We start from the raw sequence: 26848 nt of genomic DNA on the forward strand, positions 1-26848 counted from the left end.
GTTAAAATCCCTTTAGTACAGTATTCCTGCTTAATACCCTGCTCTTCCATCCATTATATGAGAGGAACACCCTTAAAAAAAAAGCACACGAATATTTACTCTTGACCGTAGTGAAAAGGGCAAGTACACTCAAAACAATAAATCAGACTTGGCTTTGAGAATCCATTATTTGCTAAGTGGGTCACAATTCAGATGCCGTAGACACCATCTCTTTCTCTGTTCTGCTTACATCTCTCCATGATCTGAAGGTCAGTGCTGGATGGGCAGCACACACTAACACACACACACACCCACACTCTATACATCCCAGGTGTGCATTTCCTCACCCTTTCCCTCCATATGTGTTTAACTGGTGGTTATTAGTGGAGTATTTGGCCAGTTGGGAGAACTGGAGCTGTCCTTCAGTCCATCACTCACTGACACACAATCGTGCACACACACACACCCACCCACACACACACACCGTTAAGACATGTCAAGGAAACCAGCTCTAATACAGCCAACAGCCCTGAATTATTTAAACAGTGGGAAGGAAGAGGAAAGGAGAATATGGAGGGGAAGAGATTGGAGAGGAAAGAGAGTTAAGGAGTAAATAGAGGTAACGCTGGTCCCTTTCAGTCCGTCTGACTCCCAGTGAACTTATTCAAAAAAACTTCTATACTTGGTTTCATCCCCATCTGCTTTCTTTCACCCCATCTTCAGCGGGTCTCATTTCCTTCCCCTGTCAGCGTGGCTGCTCCTCCTCGTCCTCTCCTCCCTCCATCGCCTTTTCCAACACCATTTCACCCACTTCACCTTCCCTCCCTCCCACCCCCTGCCATCTTTCTCTGTGTTTATCTAAGCACTTTCACGGTCACTGCTTTGGAATCCCAGGAGTCTAAACTGGCCCCTTCGCCTCTCCCTCGCAGGCGATCCGCGCTTCCCTCTCCCTCTCCATCTTTCTCCGTCACAACGGTTGAGATTCATATCGCACTGTGCATCAGGGGTCTGGAAGGTCCCCCCCATTCACCCTCAAGGCAGCCAGCTTTGTCCTGTTCTAGTCACGCACAGCCCCCCCCCGCCAGCCCTCACACACAAACACATTCACACCAGAGGTGGTCACATTGAGGTCTAATACCAATCAACAAATTCCTGAAAGAAAATTACTAAAGGTATCTAAACTAAATATCCATTTGAATTCAGGGCTGCTGAACATAAGTTTTTTATAAAGAAATTCGTTACAGTACTTTCAGTAAATCAGCTCAACCGTGTGAAATAAAACATGCTTTGGACATTTTGCTTGATAGAAATAAATGGCACGGTCCACCTCATGGCCAGATGCCCCTGAATTTCTTAGAAATGCCAGTTAAGTTCAACAACACTGATAAAAGGGTTAGGCACAATAAGAAGGAAGGAGGGGGGAGGATTTAGGAGTGGAGGGGAAGGAAGTGGCGAGGGTCAGGAGGAGAGGGGCCGACTCCGGTCTCACATCGCACTAACAACAGCCCCACACTGGACTGCAGGGATTAACTGATTAATTTGGGATTAAAGATGACTGGTCTCTACTTTAAGTAATGACCTACAAATTACAAGATTAACACACAGGAGGTATAGCATGTGATTGTGTGTGCTTCTGTTTTCATAGTAACAAAAAAGTCCAGTGTTGATCGTCTGTGCAGTAAAGCTGCAAATACAACAAAAACTGCCTTCACTTGTTTAGCTATTCACTATCGACCTTTGATGAGGAACAACACTGTGCAGAATAATTGTCTGCTCTGAAAGGAGCCAGGGAACCTCTTTAAATGTAGAAAAAGAAAGAAAATGTAGCGAGTAAGGGATTTTCTGACTTCAATGATGATGCTTTTGTCACTGGGCGTATTCTAGAAAAGCACAGATTAATTCCACAATCATAAACAGGGAGCATCTGGGCCGGTGTTTGGAGGAGTGCGCCGCGTAGAAGAACTCCATTTCCACCTGAATGGAAGAGCAATGAGATTCATGAGTTCTGCTGCTACAAGGCCAGAGCTATGGAGATTTGGGACAAGGCTATTTCACCTTTTCCCATTCAGCACAAAAATACAACCAGTACTCCTGATGCTCCCAGACGGTGAATTACAACCGTCTGATCAACTCTGACAAATATAACAAAACATGCGTTTGGACAGTGACTGGGCGACGATGATTTCAAAATGACTCAAGAAATGTCAATAAACATAAAGGCGGAGAGTTGATAGAAAATTTGAACTGATTGACAAGGAAGAATGTTTTCCTTATAGAAAGTTTATACACTATGTACAATATTTAAGGCACTAATCTGCAGTTAAACACAGCAGAATCCTGTCAATGCAACATTAGATGATAAATGTGATCATGTAAAATCAGTAACAAGCATCATTCTGTGACAAAAGATGGACACAATCACTATAGAGGCTGAATTCATATAACCAGGAGGTGCAACTAGACTCTGTACGGAGGGGGCAGAGCATTCTTGAGGGGCCCCTCTGACAGTCATTTGAAATGAATCGCTATAAAAAGAGCTGATATTCTTACCAGTCACATCCATAAACGCTAATTATCACTTATTGTGCCGAGGGAGACAATGGCTATAAAAACGTAGAGTGAATTCAATTTGTCAGACAATCTTGTTTTAAAGGAGATGAATGGTTGATAGGCAGTGACAGGCAGATGCACGGTCAAATAACTAGTGACCTAGTTGTCAACATCACAACAAGCCAATCAAACATAAGAAAGATGCTAGCGTCATAGTTAGCCACTGTTAGACATGTAGAAACAAAGACCTAGCTACATCACAAACATCACTCAGTTACAGGTTAGTTGGCCGACTAATAGTAACTCGTATTTAAAGGTTTGGAGAAGTACACGTCAGGGTTCTGTGTAGGGTTCACGTCTACTCTTAGGCTACGCCAGAGCTATATGTAGATTTCATGCAGAAGCATGAATTGGGCTTTACTTCACTCACTTAGTGTCAGCCAGGGATATATATCCACTATGGGCCGTCTCAGGAGGTAGAGAGGACTGTGCATTGACCAGAGGGTCGTGGTTCAATCCCTGGCTCGTCCAGTACTTTCCGAGAGTCCATTGGCAAGATTCTGAGCCCCAAATTGCTCCTGCCGACATTGTGTGGATGGTGTGCAAAAGAAAAAGTGATTCATAGAGGAGTGTATGCATGAACACCTCTAAAGAGCTTTGAGTGTTGATAAGACTGTAGAAATACAGACAATTTATGGTTTACTGCTGCAGTCAAGCCAAAAAGTAGCCCAGTCGGGTTCTCTAGTGATGGCAGGAACTGCTCCTGCAGTCGCTATACGCCTAGAGATACCACCTATTGTAGCTGCACAACTGCAGGCTGATCAAAAAACTAAATCTGAGAGGAAGTAAAATAAGTTTTAAAAAGTAGCAGTCAAGAGAACCAGGATATCAAGCTTGGTCTGCATTTACTGCACACCCCAAAATCATGTGGTCCTGGTTATTGCTGCAAAAATAACAAAACCAAATCTGCTGGTGTACACACAGACTATCATCTACAATCTGAGCACTGGCATGTTTAAATAAGCGTCTGATACCACATTCCATTCATGTTTTGACAGAAAGCAGTGCCAGCTTTAAAAGATGGGGTCATACAAACTTCCTGGAGGGATGTGTGTGCAAAGTATGCAGCCAGGGCAATGGTACTGTTACTAGTATGTGTGTGGATATCTGCACCACACCTGTGTAAGATCATGCTTCAGAGATTGTGTGTGTGTGTGTGTGTGTGTGTGTGTGTGTGTGTGTGTCTGTGTCTGTGCAAAGGGAGGGGCTAAGGGGAGGGTCCACTCCTCACGCCTGCTTGTGACAGTGATAGTAATACCTGCTGACATCCTTTCTTCCCTCCATCCCTCGCTCCCTCTCACCTCATCCCTCCGTCCCTAGGGGTCTTTCCGAGCTGTTTTGGGAGTTGAAATCTGTTGACTCTTTCCCTACCAGCCGCTCCTCAACGCATTCTCCATCCCTCGCTCCCTCCACTGCAGGTCTAATGTTTTTACCATCTCTGGGGGCCGACGAGAAAAGAAGCAGGCATGGAGAGTGTGTATTCATATGTGGTGTGTGTGTGTGTGCCAAAAAGAAGCTGAGAAGAGTGTGTTTCGCATCATTGGGGGATGTGCTGCCATACATCTGGGAGGCTATTGCCAAAATAATATTAGCTCTTTCGTTCCACCAAGACTCCAGAAATCATACAGCGGTTATTCGAAAGATCTACATGGTGGAACATTTGTCATGTCTAGGAATCACAAAGTACGGGATGAAAGGGGTTATTAGGAACAGGAGGCTGAGAACTAGAAGCTCTGTATGTTACAGCAATGAGAAGGTCATACTGATAAGCAGAATTGTTTATACAAAAAAGAAAAAAAAAGAAAAGGTGCACTACACTGAAGTAGACTCCCTCTAAACACACATGCCAACACACCTTTAAGTGTTTTTATCAAAATTTTTCTTGGAGCTGCACATTTCTCTCCGGCTTGTAAGAACATCAAGTTCCAACATATGGCTTCTGGATTCACACACTTAGAACACACTGTACTGCAGCTTGTACATTGCATGGACAGTATAGATATAGACTTCCAAATGTCAAACATTAGTAAAAATGCAGCGTATTCCCTTAACTCTAGAGAATTGCTCGATTTCCTTCTGCGAGTGGATTTGAGTGATTTAATTTAAAAGCTTGAGTATCTGTGTATCCTCCATCATGTCTTTCCATGGCAGGATTATGAAGGTAGATCAGAAAAAAGTCAGTTTTTAAGAAATGTCTCTTAAAATCACATCAGTTTAATTTATACCAGACGCTTTGTGACAAGAACAATTACCTAAAAAGAACAGTGGAGCCTGAGTCTTAAGATTGATCCAGAGACAAACTGCACTCACTAGAAGAGGAAATTAAACGCTTAACAAACATGGACATGTATGTTTTTGTGGCTCTCAACCTACTGATCTAACTGGGTCAATCTACTGCACACAAGATGCACTAAACCATGGTCTGAGTATTTCTTGATTTTTAAAGATTTATGGCTTTTCTTTAATAAAAACAAAACAGTTATTATAATCTAGCACCAACACCTAGATGAACACATTCCTAAGAGCGCCCTCTCGATGGGTGACGACAACAAGAGTCACCATGTCAGAGGAAAACATCACTGCACCAAATTCCGCTGAAGTTCCTATATATCAGATCAGGAAATAAAACTGCAGAAACCGTTTTACAGTGAACTTTATACGTGAGAAGACAGAGGCAATTCAAGAAAAGAACTTTGAGGGGACTGTGCTTAAGCACCTTCGAGGCCTTTGAGGTATGATGGCAAACACGTCTCAGTGTCCTCCTGGCAGTGAGGACCTTGTACGGTACAATAATCCAGGTTCCTGTGATACGTCCTTTTGCTCCGTCTGGGTCAATACTAATTCAATTTCTGTCACAGGAAATTCCCTGGTCGCCTCTTGGCAAGATTTCTGAGCCGAGTGGAAGAGCATTGTGTGAGCTCTTTATGTACGTGAGAGTGTCTGTCTGTCTGTGGCTAAAATGCACATGTTGGCTCAACAACAAGCAGACGGTATTGTTTTGGTCAAGCTCGTGTTTGCAGCGTTTCCCACATTTCCAGTTCATACCTTCTCACGCACACACAGTGTAATTGCTGTTTTGTGTGTCAGAGAAATACACAGTTGGCCTGACACCTACAACAATGCCAGCTCATTGTTGTGCCATGGACGGACGCATGAATGGATGGATGAATGAATGCGCTCCCAGCCGGCACTCACCAACGGCCCCTAAACACCACAGCCTCTTCCCACACGTACGGCAGCACGGCGGCCATTTTGTGCCAAAGCCATGCCTGTGCCGTGCCAGCCCGAGCTGCAGACGCTGTCGAACCTCATTTCATTCCACAGCTGTTCCACCTCACTTGGAGACATTCATACAATGCAACTTATTACAGCTTAATGCAGCCTAATATTGATGTATGTGTGTACACAGAGAGACAGCGCAGCGTGGAGTGAGAAATTGGGAAAGAGATGGGCCCATATGCAGTCTGGCGATAATGCGAGAAGCCGGCGATAATATCTGGGTGTTAAATTGGTATCGATTTACTAAATATCCTGACCAGGAGGAGAGAGAGAGGCCGTCCTTTCATGCCTGTACACCACGTCTACTGCGACGGCTCCAAGCTGCACTGTGACTATCTGATCCATTTGAACACAGACGTCCAGGCCTCTGCCCAAACCTCATTTTCTAGACCGTGCGCTTATGTCTTCTTGTGTGTGTGTGTGTGTGAGAATGTATTTTTCTTTCACTTCAATTGCAAAGCTTTTCTATGTTGTTTTATGATCTCAATAAAGACATATTCACATATAAAAGAAAGCAGGAAGCTGTGTCAGTGACTCGTAAACCATATCTGTGTAGTTTCTCTGGAAATTATTCTTAAAATGAGGCCATGTGACACTTTAGAGCAAAGGGAACAGTTGCACAATGCTCTATCAGCACGCCGCACCTTCAAAAAACCAAGCATCGAAAGGCAATAACATGCCTGTTCCTTCCAACACTTGAGTCACACCTAAACTCAACTAGCAAGTGGAAACAAAACAATGAGCTATTTAGTGGAGAGGACGGCACAGTGGTTGGTAAATGTTCCCACAGCCGGCCGCCGCTGGCTGGAAGTGAGGACTTTCATTACCTTCTGCAAGTTGAAAGATTGTAGTAGAAACAATAAATAAAGTATTTGAATAGAGCCGGGTAACCTGCCACTTTTTCAGGCTTTGTTTTTCCAGAACTGAAATTGATCACACCATCTCTTCTCACGGAAACAAAGAGTTTCCTTTTATGCAACACACACACACACACACACACACACACACACACACACACACACACACACACACACACACACACACACACACACACACACACACACACACACACACACACACACACACACACACACACACACACACACACACACACACACACACACACACACACACACACACACACACACAATTCAGCAGACAACAATGCCACAGAATGTCAATTCACAGGCAGACAAATCACTAAAATCACTGCCCTGCTTTGTTTTCAGACAGAGATGAAGAAGCTGAAGTGTACACAAACCTAACTCATCCGCAGTTTACCTCCTGATAATACGCTCAATACCACCGACAAACAGAGAAGGCACATTTACAAAGAGCGATAAGGTGAGCAAACAAACTCACAAACACATCTCTGCATCTAACGCGGACCACAGCTGAGACAATAAGCATTGACAAAGGAAAGACAGAAGAGGGGAGAGAGAGAGAGAGAGACACACTGATACAGCCTGATGACAGATGAGTAGAGAGAGAGAACCTGTGAGAGATAGAGTGAGGTGTGTGTGTGTGTGTGGGGGGGAGCTGCTTTGTTAGCAGGACAGGGAATAAAGTGGTAATTACCTCACTGCGGGTTTGTTGATTATAGTTCAGCCAGGTTCTCCATGTTAATCATTTACCAGGGGAAGACGGAGATTAGTATAGAAACAGACACAGAGAGAGGAGATAGCCGCCACTGCGAGAAACACACTCATTTGCATGCACACACACGACGGAGCAGAAATAGACACAGGCAGACCTGCGGCTGCAGACTTAATAGAAAAAAGACAAAAAATTCAAACAGAAATCAGTCTTAATGTGCCATCATCTCCCCTGACAAGACACAATTACAAGCAGTGTCTGATTTCACTTTACTGTATACCGGGATGTGTGGGTGCATGTGTCTGCATGTGTGGAGGTATGGTATGCAGAATGTGATTTACTCTGGTATTTAAACGGGATCATCGGTGAGCGCGCACGGAGAGAAATGATGCATAAACAGAGCGGTGATTACACGGAAGACTTATGAGGGCTGCTTTCAATAAAGATACAGAAAACCAATACAAATATTCATCTGCTGCACGCTCCGTTTAAACATGCTCCACTGGCTCCTGAGCCCGACCTCAGTCCCTGTCGGAGCGGGAGGGCGAGATAAAGACAGAGTGCAAGAATAGAGAGTGAGAGAGGCAGAGGAGGGGGTCTGATGTTGTTTTAAAATGCTTTAGGGTCCGTGTCCAGACTTAAAGAGTGAGTTCAAGTACAAGCAACAGGGTATACATGGTAAGAAGCATTGGTTGTAATATTCTTACTGTGCACATATGGTAAAATACTGTCATCTCCAGTTAACACCCCACAGATTCACTGCTCTGGAAAGACAGACAGACAGTGGGAGAGGAGAACGCAAAGACTTGGAGATTCAAGTTTGAGCAGCGATCCGGGGAAACTGTTGTAACAAGCTCAACTCCTGCCACGACGGGTAAAAACAAAAAGGTAAAAGGTGTCGAGGAGCCAAGAACAAGGTCAATAAGAGGACAGAGGAATGGAGAAGCTTATTGGTGGTTCAGGTATGAGTGATGTTTATTCTTGTCAAATCTAAAAAGGCAGCTCGTGCAAAGTTTCTCTGAGTAAACTTCCTGACACATTCGTGGTAAATCTATGAGGATGGATGTGGCACAGGACGCAGACACTGTTGAATCAGCGAGTCGGCTGCTCGACCCACTCGCTCCAATAGGTTTCAAAGCACACACGAGGGGGCTGCACACACCCGTAAACCAAGCTGAGGTAAGCTGAGGTTATGATATTTTACTAACCTTTAACTGCTCTAGGAAGTAAAAAAGAATTTCTCATCTAATAAGGATCTATTGCTCAGAGAGAGAGAGAGACAGAGGGAGAGGCGCGGTTGTAAAATGAAAGCGATCATAAACTCCGTCCATAAAATCGTAAAAGAGGGCAATCGAGCCACTTGAGCCCAACAATGAGAGAGGCCGGGCATCTGACTCCACCGCGCCCGACGCTGACCCTGCAGTCAGGCCCATCACATCCATTTCAGAGCTCCATTTTTCAATCTGGAGGGTGCTAAATGTGCGCCGGTTAAAGTGTTTCACTGAGCCTTTGTTACAGCCATATTAGCCATCAAAGACCAGAGCAACGAGACCCTTCAGTCTCCACTTCACTGCCCCGGCTTCATTAAAACCATAAATCTAGATGTCGACGGAAAGGTGACGGCCAGAGAATGTCTCCTGTCACCCGTATTAAATAAGAGCCTGTTTGCTCAGCAGCTACAGTTGTGTTTCGATCTATCCTGTATGAAAACAAGCTCTGGCTTTCATGCAGCGTTCTTCATGTAAGTCACGATTAACCTGTTCTGCACGGTTCTTTAGCTTCTAGGTGTTGAAAGCTTTATCGCCAACATTTGCAAAAAGGGTTTGAACAACAACAAGATCCCTTCAACATATTCCATTAGATCTAAGAGGTGATTTCTTTAAACTTACTTAAATTAATTGATTGTTAGGAACAGAGCTCTGATATAATCAACATAGAGTTGATTTACTTATTATATTATTATTATTTAGTTTACTCCATCAATGCCGGAAGGAAATATCTGGTTGGACATATATATATATATATATAATACTTATTCAGTTTTAATGTCTGCAGCTCGATGCTGGCCAGGTAGCAGTTAGTCAAAGATCTGAGCCATAAAACGATATCAATAATTATCGCAATATAATGTAAAAAATATCAATATCACAAAAGTTAAATATATAACTATATATTGCTCATGCATTGTTCATGTAGTAGATGTACAGCGGTTTTTATTCTACTCATTCTCTGCCTATAGCAACGGTTGAAACCACAACATTCTCATAAGTAAAAATGTGTCTCTAAACCTGAAACAATGATAATGTGACATTTATTGTGAAAATTATTGATATCGATTAATATTGACATTTTTCTACTGATAGACTTTTGGCTAAAATCAACCAGCCCTACTTAGTCTGAGCTATTTTTGCAATAAACAAAACTGAGTCTGAACAGTTACATTGGCTGTTAAATCACAACAATGCGCTGAAAGATGATAAAGTGCTCAGTGAAGCTGAGAGATTCAGCTGATCCATCATTTGTAATGAACTAATGATGAAAGCAGCTTAAAGAAGGGAGTTATAAAGTAAATAAAAATGGTTTAATTTTCACTACAACATTGTGGACAAATAACCAAAAAGCCAAATGTGGCTATTCGATTGAATAATGTGCCGCCTGCGCCCAGAGCCTGGACTCCAGCCCTGGACCCTGCCTGGCAGCCTCATGCCAACATGCCAACTCTCTCCTGTCCCTGTGCTCCTTCACCCACACCAGGCTACATTTACAGGCCTCAGGACAGCCTGGCTGGCTGGCAGGCAGCTAATAGAAAATATGGTATGGGAAAATGAATGAAGCTCAACTAATCACAACGCCAATATCCATCACTGGGCAGGAGGGAGTCGTGAGAGATAAACGGCTGAAGGAGGAGTGCAGAGCCAGGAAAAAAATGAAATGGTGAGTGGGATGTAACAAGGGAGGTAATGAATGAGAGAGGAGAAGAGAGGTGAGGAGAGGAGAGGAGAGGAGGAGAAAGTGAGTCCTGGTGGTAAACCCAGGGGATTGTGGGGCGGCTGCAGCATCACAGCTCCACTGATAGCTTTGTGATTGGGTGGTGCTGCTGATGAGAGTGATTCTCTGCCACAGTGGGTTACCCTCCACCGTGGTGCTGATGGCATTGTGATTGTGTGGTGTTGCACTCGACTGTGTGGCCCTGCCACAGGCGGTGCGACCATTCATCCCTGAACCTCTGGGGAACAAGAAGATGCTTCCTAATCCTCGCCACACCGCATTTCTGTAGGATCCCAATTACAAGACTGGCTTTTACCCAGCTGGACACACTGGATATAACCTCCGCTGACTCTAGTACAGGAAAGTCCTGCAGATCCGACAAAAAAGCCCTTTGGGAAATTATAAATCCTGGGCTTCATACTTCTGTCACATTTCGTGCAACCAGAAAATGTAGAAAAAAAAGACAACGCTGTGACTGACAAAGAGGTCTTGGTGGCTATCCAGTAATGGGGACACTCATGTGAAGGAGTGTTGACTGAAATCAGGCCTTGTGGCGGGAGTTTGGAACTGTGCAGGTCAAGAGAGAGGCGGTCTGGGGACGTGTTATTCTGGGCATCAGGCCCGACTCGCCCTGCAGGCCTCCCTCCTCAACCCCTCAATTAGCCAGACTGGAACACCTGGATCAGCAGGTGAGCTCGGCTCTGGCCTGCTAATGGTCCCAATAAACACACTACACACAAAAAACACACCCCAACATACTCCCTTTAATATACACCTGTGTCCTCAGAATGTTATCTAGGGCACCATTCAGTACACTTAAGAAGAAGCCCTTACTTCTGCTTTCCTTTAAGTAGCATAATCACTAAACGCCAAAAGGCAGTGTGTAGGTGAAAGCTCTGGTTAGACTGTGGCTATTATGAGCCAGAGGATCACCTGCAGGAGGCCGCTCTCTCCTCAGAGGAGGCCCCAGAGATCAAGTCTCTCTATCTTAAAAGGAGAAACATGTGGGATGACTTTTGACTCAGGGCAGGTTTCAGGTGATCAAACCTGCTCCTGCACACAGGGACGTGATCTGCTGCATAGCACAGATTCTTCACAGGAGCCAGAGCCTGAGTCATTAGCAACTATTGCGCAACAGCACAAGTTGTGACCAGTTTCAGTTTGATGTGGTGTTGAAGTGTTGACACTGAACCACTTGTCCCTATTTCACAGCTAATCCTTGATTCGTGGCCTGCGGGGGAGAAGGAGCTCAGAGAAACTGCTCTCCTCAAGGGAGGGTTTCCTCACCTGGTGTTGGTGGAGTTCCAGAACACGACGTGTCGTTTGGCCACCGCGGCTGAGATTAGGTGGAGGAGTAAAATCGTGGCTCTCCAGGTGGCCAGAGCTCCCAGTGTCCGGGGGGCCATCCTGACCGCCGCGGAGGGAGGGTAGGCCCGCGGGGAGAGGCTGTGCGCCGGGGCCTGGCTGGGAGGGGTGCGCGCTTCAGGTGAGGAGAAGAACCGAGCAGGAGGAGGAGGAGGAGGAGACACCCGGTGAACGACTTCCTCTCAGCGGCTTCACTAACTCAGGAACCGGCTCCAAACTTCTGTCATCTGCTGCTGCAGCCTGGCCTCACGCATACAAGTGAGCACAGGAGCTTTTAAAAGGTTTAAACAGTCACTGGCTGCAGAGTTGAAGGAGTGCACCTCCACTGGGAGAAGTTCTCCAGACTTTATCCATGATCCTGCATGAAGCCCGCGAGCTGAGGTCCCCCCCCAGCAAAGTCCCACACTGTAGCCTGAGGTTTAAAGGGGAGTTTAAAGGTGAGGATGAGCTGCGTGGTGCTGCGGTGGGTCAGATAGTAAATGGAAACTGGCAGCGACAGATTGCACAGCGCCAGGAGGGAGGAGCCTCCGAGCCGAGGGCGGTACCAGGCGGAACTTTGGACCAATCCCTCGACATGGGTGTGGTGATGTGGGTGGGTGTGTGTGTCTGTGTGTTATTGTAGTGCACGGTTAAATCTTTGGGAGGTGCGCCGACTGGTGTGAGGAGACCAGTCTGTCACTGATCCAGTTATTCAGGAGAGGTCAGTACAGACCCTCTCAGACCACTGGTCTGGAGCTGAGGGCTGTGAACACACAACTTACAGACCCCTAACCCTAACCCTGTCAGGGATAGGACATATTCCCACTTCATCACCTCCTACACCCCCCCTCCAGCACCGAGAGTTATTATATGGCCAAGTTGTGTTTTTCAAGAATCAATGATATAGAGAAGTAATATGTTAACAATATGATAACAGAGTCCATTATACATCAGTGCAAGTGCAAACCCCAATGTCAAATAAGACAAACACAACAGCAGATCACAAAACACATCCAATCAGCGACGAGTCTTGTCAATAGCAGCCACCTTTGTTTTGTTTTGTTGTCTTTCTTATTGGCCCGTGTGTTTTTTTCTAATTGACTGTTGCATTTTGCACTTAAGGGCCACCATACATTTGTAAAATTTGATGTTATATTCCCACAAACATCAGTTTAACGTATTACCTGACATGTCTAAGCCTCTGTAGTCGACACGTGGATCGTTTGAGACAGTTTCTGTACCGCTCTGTTCACCTCTGAAGGGGTGACTTCCACTTCACCTCCCCCCTTTATGCTGTTGTACTCTACAGGAGAGGTACGTGACTTTTTGTTTGTAAATGTCCACATTTTTGCCTCACTGTAATTGTTTACTTACTCCCTTTAAGTTACTGTGTAGTATGTTGTTTAATTTGTGTATGAACTCAACTTGTGTACACAAACAAAGGGAGAGATGAGAGATCTTCGCAGTTTAAATTGACCGCCAAATTGAAATGGCGTGTGTGATATCACATGATCAGAGCGGTGCAGATAGAGATGACTGCCTGAACACGGCATTCATGGTGCAACTCCTTTCATCATAACACAACACACACAACGCTAGACACCATCGGGTACACCGACACACAAGATAATCAAACCGGGAAACACAACACCTCTGACTGTAGTCTGGAAGATCCACATTTAGTTCATCCACACTTTGAGGTGTGTAAACATGTGTCTGTGTGTGTGTGTGTGCGTGTGTGTTGATAGGTATTAATTCGGTGGTTGTTGTCAGCGGCCCCAGGGGAAGGTGTAGTGACAGTAATCACTGCGCCTCCATGGGAGAAAGCCACTGGTGGTCCTCTCTAATTATCTTATTCTTTTAAGTGTGTGTGTGTGTGTGTGTGTGTGTGTGTGTGAGAGATAACTAACTCCTCTGTTGCACCAGCAGTATCGCTCATTCAGACAAAGTCACACCGATAGCTTTGTGTTATTAACAGCTGCAACATGCACATCTGGTTATTTCCTCTCTGAAGGACCCCCGTCCTGCTCTTCCTCCTCCTCCTCTTGTTTGCCCCATCTTTTTTCCTGTTTAATGCACCAGTGTGTACGTGTGGTTCACAGTCCACACATGTGTGCGGTACTAGGACTCATTAGCTCACTTCCTGGAGGTCCCGATCATTAATTTCCCATGATGCCGCGGTGCTCCTGTGTGGCTAATTTGTCCCCGGTGTGCTAACGTTCCCTCAGCGAACGTGGAGTAACTCACTCTGCGGGGGGGCGACTCGCTCGCTCTCTCATTTTGATTGATCAACAGGACCAGACAGTCGCTAACAAAGTTTGTCGGAGAGCCAGAGGTTAATAAAGCTTTGAGAAAATTCATTTTATTCTAACTTTCAATTTGGCAATGTGTTGAGAACAGTTTAAATATTCAGTGGCCCCGGAGCTAACTGTTCTGTCGCACACGATTTGAGATTGACTACTTTCCTCCCCCGACTTGGAGAAAAACTGCAGAGAAAAGTGTTTTCATTGGCCTCCTGGAAGCCCCCCCCACTGAGCGCTACAGTTAAGATGCACTAATTTAAAAGCCCTGTTTATTGCATGGCTGCTGATGGTCTCTCTCTGCCTTGAACCTCCTCTCTCTCTCTCTCTCTCTCTCTCTCTCTCTCTCTCTCTCTCTCTCTCTCTCTCTCTCTCTCTTTCCTTCCTGTTTTCTCCTTAATATTAGTTTCAGCTCCCGCGTGTCAGCTATTCATCATCATCATCCCTCGTTCCAGAATCTTTTCCCTCTTTGTTCCTCGCTCTCTATCCATCATCCGTGTTAATCTTTGCTCTCATTGATCCTCTCATTACTGGTCGAATATGTTTTGTTTTTCCTCTCCACCGTCTCCTGGCACATTTTATCTCAGTAAACATTCTCTGTTATAGTCACATCAGAGGAACTATGCACTAAATCACGATTTACATAAGCTGTTCCTCCATAGCTTTGCGACTAAATGTGCAGGTAGGTTTAGGTTTGGTGGGAAAGGATCTGAAGTTACCTGTCCGTTTGTTTGTTTGTTTGTTTGTTTGTAAACAAGATGCTGCCAAAACTACAAAATGGATCACCACGAAACTTGGAATATGCAGAATGGGTCAGGAGAGAAGTCATTGAATTTCAATGTGGATCTGGATCAGGGAGCGCATCCTGGACTTTTTCCCCCGAACTTTTTTTAACCAACATTTTTCTGGAAATCTCATAGAATAATTCAATGATCAAAATTCCAGCAGATGTTCAGGACTGATATCGTTGAGTGGGTGCAAGTTGGTGCAGATCCAAATAGAAATCTAAATCCTGCAAATTTAAATGTGGTTTCATAAGGGGACTGCAGTGGCTCGGTGGAGGTGTGAAATCTTTCAGTTTATAAATAGAATAAATTATAACACGACTATTTTTGCCTTCCTGCGATGAGGCTGTGTGGGTATGATCTCTCCTGAAATGACCCAAACTGTTGTAACGTTAGCAGACGATTGCATGTTCACGAGAGAGCCTCATACTGTAAGAGGCTGACTGTGAAAAAGAAGGATTTTTTAGATCCATTAAAAACAACTCTGTATTGATTCAATCCAGTTTTCTGTAACATGTTGAAAGGAAGAATTGATTTCTGTCACTAATCTATATTTTATATCTACTGTTTGTGTTAAGGGATGAGGGAAGTAGCTGGTCGGCACGTGCACGGGTTACAAATTAAGGGAACGGGCAATATGAGGTGTAGGGGCCACCAGGACAATAATCCCTGGCACATATACCCAGTATCTCTAACATGTAGGTTCTATTGCATCAGCGTCTGACCCATTATTTAATATTGGAAACCAAGGGGATGTTTTCCTTACTGTTGTTTTCTTGCTGTTTCCTCCTCTTCTCTCCTCTCATCACTTCTCCTCTCCATTGCTTTTGTACAGTAGTGTCAGTAGCCTCTTAATCCTGTTATCTCCACATATACAGGCTGACACCGAGCCACTCGCCAGAGCTGTAATCAAGTCTTGTACACACACACGCACACGCACAGCACAAACACAAACACTCCTCTAGTTATATCACTTTTTCAAACACACACACACTCACAAACACACACACACACACACACAAACACACACACACACTGGGACTGGCCCCGTTCTCCATCTACTCTGTAATCCAGCTATTTGTGGTCTCTTACTATTTTGATCGGCCATATGCCTGCATGTTTCACAAACACGCACACACACACACACACACACACACACATCTTGGCCTGTCTATCACTCATCATCTGAGCGCTGCTTCCTCCCATAACACATCTCGTCTTCGCGTGTCACTCATTCCTCTCACTCAGTTTTACTCCATTCCTCATGCTCTCGTTCATCTGTTCACATCCGTCCGTTTCTCTCTCTTCAACATTAAGATCCATCTGTACCTAATCAGAACAGTCAGGATTAACTTGTTTTTTTCCATCCACAGTGGTTTTTCTGAACAGACATTTACAAAATTAGCCCCTATTCAAAACTTTCTCCTCCACTTTATGTTTGTCATTGTGCACTTTCCGGAGCCGCTCTCCTCCCCTGCTTTTCTCCTGCACGCCTCCTGCATGAGGTCGTCACTTTACTTGTATGAGTTTCTCATTCTCACCTTTTCCCTTTTGTAAAAGTACACCGTGTGCGGCACTTTTCTTGTGTGTGTGCACCCCCGCTCTTTTTATCCTCCCCCTCTCTCTCGCTGCGTCTCACTTCCGTAATTACAGCTCTGGACTCAAGCAGTGATGGTAAATGCTTTTCTATTCCCCTCTCTCCATCACTCTCCCGCAATCTCCATCGCTCCCTCTTTCTCACCAAGCAAATTACATCTTGGTTACTATAGAGACGTGTTTATTGAATGCTTTTTGCCACTCTTTCATGCTTCCCCCTGAAGCCCCCTTTTTTTTTTTCTCAGCTCCACCTGTCTTTCTTTGTTTACTCTTCTCTCGCACCCTTGTGTATCGAGGGTCATCGTCCTTCATTTCATTTCTCTCTTTTGCCGTCTGCAGCGTCACTTCCACTACTTTCGGTGAATAATAGTTGCTACTAGCAAAGTAAGAGAGGAAGACTGAGTATGTAGGATGGATTTTCAATGCAGTAGTCGGGGCTATTGTTGTTGCGATGTACTGCATTCGAGCAGATAAACAAGGGATGGTGTCTTATTGTACTCGTATGTCATGTGCGTTCCATTATTATTGACTGTGCAAGTGGCCCCGACTGAATACAACAATCAGGGATGCGAGCAGTCAGATTGAGTCTCCTCTTCCTCCTCATCATCACAGATACAGTCTCCAATCTGCTTCTTTGTATTTCTCCACAGGTTATTCTCTTTTCAGTGCTTGTTCGTTCCCCTTCTCAAAGCAGCTCCTTCTCTCAATGTTCTCCTGCAATATATGCTCAATACAGGTGGAAATCCAGCTGTTTGTCTAATGGAAATATGTCCATTAAACTGCCAGTACCGGAGGCTTCCGTCAAATACTTGCACAGTTCCTGTTCTTGGCAGTCTGACAACAACCTTGAGTTTGAATATTTAACTGTCAGGATAAAGGTAAAGGTTAAAAATGAGTGGGGGAGTAGCACGAGTAGAAATGGGTCTTAAGTGGAACGACTTAGTAATACTAATGATATTTTTTAACAAAGGGCTCCTACATTAGTCACCATTAGCTACTGGTCACATACCAGACCAAGTAAAGAGAAGGCTTGTGCAATAACATCTTTATAAAATGACTTTTTTTACCCACTTCCCAGAGTAATCATTTACATCTGAGTTTACACACAGGTTTGCAGTCTGATTGACAAGTGATGCAACAATTTATATAGGTCGGGGTTTGATATATAAAGTTGTATAGGTACTTTTATTGACAGAATATGTTCAGCATACAAAGTAAGGCCTTTAGATACTATCTTCGCACTGTCAGTATGAACTGCACTCTAGTATTACAAATAACTAAGGCTCAGTCCTAATCATACACTATATATAAAGATGGACAACATGGACCACAAAGTGAAGCCAAAGTGTTTCAATCACCACCCCGGTTCCATGTTAGTGAATGAATCAAAACCCAAATCAAAATAATTTTTGTTTCGGTCATTTGAAGTCGTTTCGGTCTAATGACACTTATGTTTGTGCAAGTGTTTTCCTTTTTATTTCTTTTATTAATAATTTGATTTGCTGTAAAAATCGGTTCAAATGTTATAATTGACAGCTGAGACTGCCTCATGAGTGCATGTGTCAGCGGGACGATGGTCATGGAAATGCATCGTCCATCTTTAGTAACTCTCTATAGTTCTAATCAAGTGTTCAAAATAAGCTGTTGACGGAGTGAGTCAGCATGCACGACACCAGCATGTTGGAAAAGGATATTATTCCACTGTTGACTCTTATGCTAATATTAATAGAGAAACTTTTAATATTCCTCAATGGGAAGTATCAAAAAGTATATTTAAATATTTGTACCTTAACTCAACTGTTGTCTGTCCACTTGTATCACAAAATGTCAAGTGGTTTCCACTTCTCCTCTTCATCATATATCCCTCTCATGCTCTGTTTCCATATCGTTCCACCTTCCTCTCAGTCACCTACTTCCTGTCTCCCCTGTCCTCCCCCTCCTGTCCTCTCACGGCGTTTGTGGATGATTAGTAGAGTCAGATGGAAGCAAGATGAGGACACGCGGCCCGCTCTGCATATTCATCCGTCCTTCTGTTCCCTCCATTCACCAGGGCCCGCTCGCTGCAGTCACTTTCTCTCTGCCTCTCCGTCCGCGTTCTCTCCATCCTGTCTGCGTGCCAGCCAACAGTCATCCTCTGCCCCGAACACCTCCACAATCTATCCTCCCCTCTCCCTCCCTGTCCCAACTGCTGCATCGCATCTCCCTCCACTCCCCCTCTCCGCCCCAGATGGACCAAGTGAACTCTCTGTAGCTAAATTAACTTTGAGATGAACGAGGCTACGGGTTTTTGCACATGCAGCGTGGTGTTCTGCCAAAAAGCGCACTGAAGGTTAGGTCTTGATGTATTTACTGCCAAGACACTTCGCTGTTGTGACTCGCAGCGTCTTCAGTTCATGCTCCGGCGTCTCCGAACAATTCTGTTCAGTGCCAACTACAAATTTCCATTTAAATATAGTCAAAGAGGAGTAGTGTCAAAAACTAAGGGTCTGTCCCGATACAACACATTCCGGTTTGAACCCCATCAAAGTTCCTGCTCAGTCATGTGACTCCGAATGAAAGAGAACAGAGAGTAGAAGAACATCCATCTTTTTTTAGCTGCATGTGCCCTTCAGACAGGAGAGGCCAACAGATACAAGCCCAGACGTGTCTTTTTGTGTGTTTTATAAATGCGTGCTTTAGATATCAATACAGAGAAGCCACAATGGTGACAGTGACACCTTGATGTAAAGTCATAATATCTACATTTAAGCGGTTCCAAGCTTGTGGGAGAATCAAAGCTGTTAGACGCGAGAGCCACACAAACAAACCTACATTTGTGTTGTTGTTTTTTTGAAACCTCTGTGCAGTCACTCATTTCTTGCTAGTAGCTTTATTCATTGAGAGCAGTGTTTGTGTCTTTGTGTCTGTAATCTCTGACTGTCAGTGTGTGTTTTTGTGGGCATTGATCTGATGGGGGATTTGGCAGACATGCTCATGTGGTAGGAACTAAAAGCAAGTTAATTGTTCCCTCAGGAAACTTTGAAACAGGCCGGACCACTTCAAATTATAGGCCGTAGATAAAAGTGCAGTTTTTTTTTCTCTCTCCCCCTGTCAATGACTTTTTTCCCATCGACAATTTTTCCTTTAAATTATTACTGCGGGATCGACAGTGTGTGTGTGTGTCTGTGTGTTTAATGTGCGACTGTGGATCAGTGTGTCATTAAAACGCCTCCTCTCTCTCCTTACATCACAACACAGTGAATACCTGCAAACATTTAATTAGATGGGAAACGCACACGTGTTTTCCAATAATCCCACTTTATGCCCTGTAATTAACTCTACACACACTTTAACTCAATTTTCTCTTGTAAAAGAACAAACAATGTTCCCAGCCTATAGCTAAGACTACATGATTACCCTGATCACATAGATCCACCTCGGATGCACACACGCAGAAAGCTAAATGAAGGAGGGGATCAGGATTCTGTTGACAGGTTCCCCAGCGCCCACGTGTCGCTGCTTTGTGATTTGAATTATTAATCGCTAGTTATTGTTTTATTGCTTGAGGATGTGGATTCTCAGACTGTGTCTGCTGTGCCGCTCTTCCCCTCATCAGGCGATGGGTGAAAGTGATATCTTCTAATGATTACCCCTCTCGTCCCCCCCTCCCCCCTCCCCCTCGCCCCCTCTCCCTCGCTGTCTTTCAGTAAATGAGGGAAAGTGATATGGTTCTCTAATGACCAATGTGAATAATCGCCATCTAAATAAAGGCCCCGTTTGGTGCTAGAAACCTCCCAGTCCGTCTCTCACTCTCTCGGCCTCACTCCTCCTCTCTTTTACTCTCCCCCGGCCTATTAGCCACTTTTCCGGCCTCATCTTCCTTTCTCTATGTTGATTTCCACGTCTCTAACGCAGCTTTTTTTTTTATCACTGTGCATCCCTCTTTCATCACTGAATCTCTGGTTAAAGTAGGTAAAGTCTTTTTTCTCCCAGGATTCCCTCTTCCTCAAACAGACCATCTGGCTGTTTTGTACGTGCTTGTCGGGTTTCTCATCCTCGGTCCATTACAAGCTGTCGAGTGCATGTGGATATGTATATTTTTCTCTCCGCAGATCAGAGATGAGCTTAAATTGAAATCCGTTTTTGCTGCCCATTTAGCTTGTATATCCTCGCTATCCTGAACGGTGAGAGAAACGCAAAGACATGAAAGAGCTGGAGAGTACGGCGAAGACAAGCACTAGAGGAAAGCCTCACTGTCTGTCCGCACGTTTATTTTGTGCTTACGAAAGTTCTTCTTCTCGCACATTCTCCCTCTCGCTGCGTTCGGCGTGAGGAGGAGCTGAGTTATTAAAACGCCAACCTTTCCAACTAGAGGCAATAAATCAAACTAAATATCCAGGGGAGAGAGAGGGAGAAAGAGAGGAGAGAGACAGAAATGGAGAGAGAGAGAGAACGTGGAAATGAAAATAGGAAATGTAGAAGTCGAGGAGTGGGATTTGACGAGCAGAAGGCTTGGGAGAAAGGGAGAGGAGACTTGAGATATTATAAATGGATGTAAGGGATGAGAGGAAAGTGGAGAGTAAAATAATTAGTCTCATCCGGAGGGTCTGAAGCCTGACCTGGACTCATCCACTTTGATTACAGGCAGACAGGCCGGCCAATCAGGGTTAATTCACCGTCACTCCTCAGTCAGTCACTGAGTGACTCACTGTCAAGGCCAAGGTAAATATTTGTTCAGGTTGTGTCCTATGGGACTTCAGCAAATAATGTGAAGGGTGGAGTCGAAGAGTTGATGTTAAAAAACTGTGGGAGGTGTCAGATGTGATGATGATGATGATATTATTATTACACAGACTGCATAACTCTCCAATCTGGTGTTTTCAGTATGCATGCTCACAGTTCTGTGTACACCTACATTTGTCACTTGCTGACATACAACCTCAGAACCCTGTCAGAATTATATTTATTTATTACAATCTCGTGACTTGCAGCAACAAATGGTAGAAATGCTTGATGCTGGGTTCTCCACTGCAGTCTGCATGAAGAGGGGAGACAAAACTTCTTCACCAAAATAAAACTCATCTACAAAGAGTCTGACTCATTCTCAACCCACAACAATACCCAATAATGACTCGAGGGAGGAAATGACCTTGTCATTGAAGCAGCGACTTCTTTTCGATTTTTAAACTTTCATCGACAAATCGTATGCACACGCAACGTTGCTCGTAACAACACTGACTTTGGTACAGAGGGCCAGGGTTTGACTCCTGGTCAGGGTGTGGCTTCTCAACAAGGTGTGTGTGAACTACTGGAACAAGACATTCAGCACCAGGGCTGAAAACATACTCTCTCTCTCTCTCTCTCTCTCTCTCTCTCTATATATATATATATATATACACAAATCTGCCTCTTATTCTGGATTTTTTTTTTATTTCATCAACAATTGTTATGTGTACATAATAAACATGACATGTATATATTTTTGGGGATCTATTGTTTAAACAAAAAAATATGTCAAACAATATTTGTAAAGCACTTTGGTCGACCAAGATGTTTTAAATGTGCTGAATGGATAAAGTCGGCTTTGACATTAATTGATTAATATTAGTTACATCTCAATTTTAAGGAGTGTACAATGATTAATACATCACCTGGTGTACTCTGGTTGTCTTTACATACATTTCAAATCAAATTCTCCTCAGTGCACATTCTTAACCTTGTACGACACTTTGTGGCAATAATTGACTTAATCAATGATGACCGTGGCCATAAAGCGATACTGGGTGTGAGACAGGGGCAGTGCAGAGGAGGGAGGGGGGGGGGGGGGGGGGCAGTGTAAGCGTGACATTGAGAGGGCTCCGGGGTTAAGTGGTTAAATGGTTCAGACCCTCTTAAGTGGCTGTTTTTTCTTCCCTCCTTCATCCCAGGCTCCCTTCCTCTACGCCATTCGTCTTTAAATGCCTAATGTGAGAAGAGAGACATCAATCATAACTAAGAGACACACAAATACACAGTGAAAGGCGCACACACACACACACACACAAACACACACATACTCATTATTCCCTTCCACATGCTGTATACTCTGTAGTTTTCACATATGGACACTGTGCTTGTGTGTGCACTTTTAGAGATTCAGGAGACTTGCAGGGTAATAGAGAGATTCGGGGAGCGTGAAAGAGAGATGGAGCAATAACACCGTTGATTTCTCTCCTCCATCTTTTCCCCCACTGGACCATGAGATGGGCTCAGTTTCACCACGTGCATTTCAAGAAGAAAGCAATTGTTATTTGCCAAATCGGAGAGTAATTATGTAATCTTTAACAAGCGTCCACATAGAGGGCTGTGTTTTGAAGTAGTCTTCTTTTTACAGTGAAGATCTGACTTGATGATAAAAAATAGAGAGTATAGGAATCACCCAGCTGAGAGCTAGTGATCCAAACTATGTATCATGGGCGGAGCTAAGACTTTGTGCAAGGGAAACTTCCGACGAGGATTTGACAGTTCCTCTCCTTTTAATAACAAAAAGATTATTCCCTGTTCCCAACTTGTAGCTGATATATGATTATTGTGATGATTATATGATCTAAATACTGTCTTAAGTAAAACCAAACACTCAATTCGATGACTAATCAAAGGTGTATCAGAAAATAATTATACCACCGTTACATATAAACTATTGTAAACTCAAAGTGAAATGTTATTATGAATCTTTTTCAGTCAGTAAAAAGGACGAATCAGTATTTTTGAAATACAGAGAAATTCAAATCTAAAGGAAGCTTATTTTCCCCAGTTTGTTTTTCTGTGAACTTATCTTGACCTTGGTTTCAACTCCAGGGTCTGAGGCGGGATTTGACCCTTTCAAAATGGATTTAAAAGACAGTGGCATCATCCTGCTGTTGTAAGAGCGAGGAGAGAGAGAAACTGAGTGCATGAAAACAGGATGATGAATAATGGAGAAGCAAACAGAGATCATTTGGAGGGAACATTAGCTCGAGACTGCGCGCTGAGGCTATTGTTTGCCGTACTGACGATTCGTGAGCTTGTATATTCGGACGATTCCAAAGCAAAATCACAAAGTTTAATTCAATATTTTCAGAATCTCAATATACTTGTTACATTTGAACACATGTATATCCATTCTTCTGTCCTAACATTAACATATTACAGTCTTCACGGTCAAGGATCTGAAACAGATGTGGGGAAGCACCATGTCTAAATAAATGGATTTACATTAAGTATGGACTTAGCTCTGTACTTCAACACACACACACACACACACACGCTGCCATGTCGCACACAGAAGGTAGCTGCCACGATACGCTGCTACTAATTGAATATCGTATTACATTTCCTGGAGGATTAGCTTAGCCTGAGAGAGTGGTGAAAGCATGGTCTGTAAGACAGTTGGTGTTTGTGCATCTGTGCGTATTTATTCATTGGCATGGAGAACCTACATATCAATTATTCATCTCGTGCGCTGCTCAATCAAATACTCAAGAATCCATTCCTGCCTCTCTCCCTCTCACCTGCAGGGATTACAGGAGGTGCGGTGATGGGACACAGCACGGTGCGTTTCACAGTGCATTTGCATGCTGCCGTTGTGCTGGCCAGGAGGAATTATCAATGTAGCCACAGTGGTTGCTGATGACAAGGTGAGGCTCAGGGTACAGGTCTTACTGAGTGATGTGCTAAAAGACGCCTTGCTGACTGTGGACTCCAAGACGGATGCAAATGAATCATAAAGTAAATAGCCTTAACCGTAGAACACTAACGTAAAATCAGTTATACCATCACTAACGTCGGGTAGATTTGACCTAATATAATGTACCCGATAAAAAATACTTCTCATCAAAACATATTAATGTACAACAATACATGACAATTTGAAGTTCTCTTCTTTTATTTTCCCTGATACAACATCTCATAAAATGAAAAAAAAAAGGTATCATGGGGGGAACCCTATAAAAAGGCTAAAAAATTAGGAGGTTGTAAAAGAAAAATTCCAAAAATATATATATAATAGAGCTGGGAACTTGTTCTGCTGTTCCCGGGACATGTCAGGTGAAGGCACAGTCTCCCTGCATCATTTACAACTTATATCACTTTTTTTTTTTTATTTACCCTATAACACTAACGTCGGGTGACAATTATCTCTATTGAAAAAAACAGGGATGGGAGCAGGGAAACAACCCTACCTTCTATGACGTGAGTGAGCAGACTGAAGGACCAACGCCACTCAGACAGCAGCAACACAATGAAAATCCCTTGACCACACTCGCTCGGGTAAAAAACACCAGCCGTTAGGGTTCTGGGGTTAAAGGTCATAGAAACAAGGAATTATGGAGCAATAATGTAAGTGGGGTGAGGTGAAGATTTGAGATCCACCCATTACAGCAAGGTTTAAGTTTTAAAACATGATCTGCTGCAGTGATTGGGCCTTCAAATGGAAAAAAAGGTCCTAAAACTGTGATTCACATTTATCATCACACTAATGCAAATTTTTAAAAGCCTTTTGAAAACAAGACTAAGAATCTGGCACCATGCTAGCGGCTTTGTAATTAGGCACAGTGGTGCTTTGAGCTAAAATCTCACAGCAGAATGCAAATAACAATGTTACCCTACTCGTGTTTAGCGGGTTTGTTTAAGATGTTCACTCTTAGCATGCTAACACCCGCTAATTAGCCCTAATGAGTACAACCAAGGCTGATGGGAATGCTCTTATTTGCATTCTTAGTTTTGTTCATAAACACGATGATGCAAAAGTTATCTGTGAGGTCAGAGGATGCAAGTCATTACGATTCATCTGGGAACTGTTAATGTCTGCATCAAACTTTTTGAGTAATCCATCCATCCAAAAACTGAAATGGCGACCCTCAGGTGGCGCTAGAGGAAAAGTGGGGCCCACCAGAGTAAGTAGCCTTCATCATCTGCGGCCAATGTACGTCAACACAGAATTTTATGACAATCGCTCTAAAAGCGGTTGAGATATTTAACGTGGTGGATCAGCACTCAGCAGTCTCCCATAGCACTAACAAGGCTGGAAAACCAGTATGTATGATGATGTACAGCAGTGAATTTCCCCGGCTTGTATAACATCAGAAAGCCACAGGTTTCACACCACTGCTCTTTCTTCACCAGTCTACATGGATAATCTGTGTGTAGGTGTTTTGTGTTCAAGGTGTACCTGCTGCATTGCCATGCCATGGGTGTTCATGGGAGTCGCCTGGCCATGAGGTTCAAGTGGACAGCAGCTTGTTAGTAGGCTCCAGCAGCAAGCGCGTTGTGACCTTTGACACGAGACGGCTGGTGGTCCTCCTGTCTGTCCCCCCCGGTCTGTCTGTGACCCTGCAGCAAGACGCTCCGACAAAGTCCAGGTCTGGGTCGGAGGTCAGGGAGTGAGAAGTAAATAATAAATGTTCACTCAGGGAGCCCTGAAGAGAAGACACAAGGTTCTTGAACAACATTTTACAATATTTATATTTGATCGTGCTATGTTGACTGCTATTAACTCACCACTGCTATTCGCTAAACAAACACGGACAATAACTTTTGTAAAACACCAAAAAGCTTCTCTGGCTCTAATTCAGATCCCTTGTTGAGTCATGACAGCATGGTGCTGCTGAATAACGTGAGTGTGTGTTTGTGTCCCTCTACTCGATATGAGATCTTCATACATACAAATCACCAGCAGCAGCTTGTCACTGGACTCTGCTCTATGGGACAATGCAGCAAATCACACAAATATTTAGTTTTGCTAGTTGTTATTTCATCATTGTGCGTCAGCTGAAGGAGGTCACAATGTCACAACTTTAGAAGATCAGTCATGGTCTCCTTTGCAACTTACATGTTTATTATTGAAATCTTCAGTGCACATATTAAACATTGAGAATGGACTTTGATTTTTCCATCCATTATCTATACTGCTTATCCTTTAGGGATTGGACTTGCCTCAGACGTGCAATTAGTATTTTTCTGTCTTGTGCGCCTGGATAGATCTTTGAAATCGATCGTCTGTGAAAAGATCATAGAGAGAATGAACATTTTATTCCTCGAATGTTTCTCAACTCCAAAATTCATTATATGGCTATAAAAAAAATGTGTGAATAAATTGTGAGAAAAGTTGGTTTAATATAATCAGACTCCTCAACTGAAAGGCTGACAAGAGGTGAAAATGTGAAACGTGTTTTGATAACATAGAAAAAGGTTCAATAAATGATCATTGTGATTGATTCCTGCAAGTTTAATGTCTATAAGTGGATTTATTTATACAATATGGAAATGATTTGATAAATACTGGGACCAACAGCTCCGTGAGAGGAAGCAACTCGGTGTGAGCACGTACTTGATCACAACAAATGTGCAGATAATCGGCTAGAACATGTAAAGTCA

The 26848-nt window shown here is 43.7% G+C and overlaps 1 protein-coding gene across 2 annotated transcripts in view; it reads right to left on the reverse strand.

Moving 5' to 3' along the window:
• si:dkey-246i14.3 (ephrin A4) overlaps window positions 1-12314 on the reverse strand; it is a 32188-nt gene extending 19874 nt beyond the window's left edge. The window contains exon 1 of one of the 2 annotated variants that reach the window (XM_062400307.1): window positions 11740-12314. In XM_062400307.1, the coding sequence (XP_062256291.1) occupies window positions 11740-11858 (119 nt within the window). In that variant the 5' untranslated portion in view covers window positions 11859-12314. The remainder of the gene's footprint in view (window positions 1-11739) is intronic. The other variant, XM_062400306.1, reaches the window with a different exon arrangement.
• Between the last annotated feature and the right edge of the window lie 14534 nt (window positions 12315-26848).

Source organism: Platichthys flesus, chromosome 11 (genome assembly GCF_949316205.1).
Source record: "Platichthys flesus chromosome 11, fPlaFle2.1, whole genome shotgun sequence".
Taxonomy (NCBI): Eukaryota; Metazoa; Chordata; class Actinopteri; order Pleuronectiformes; family Pleuronectidae; genus Platichthys; species Platichthys flesus.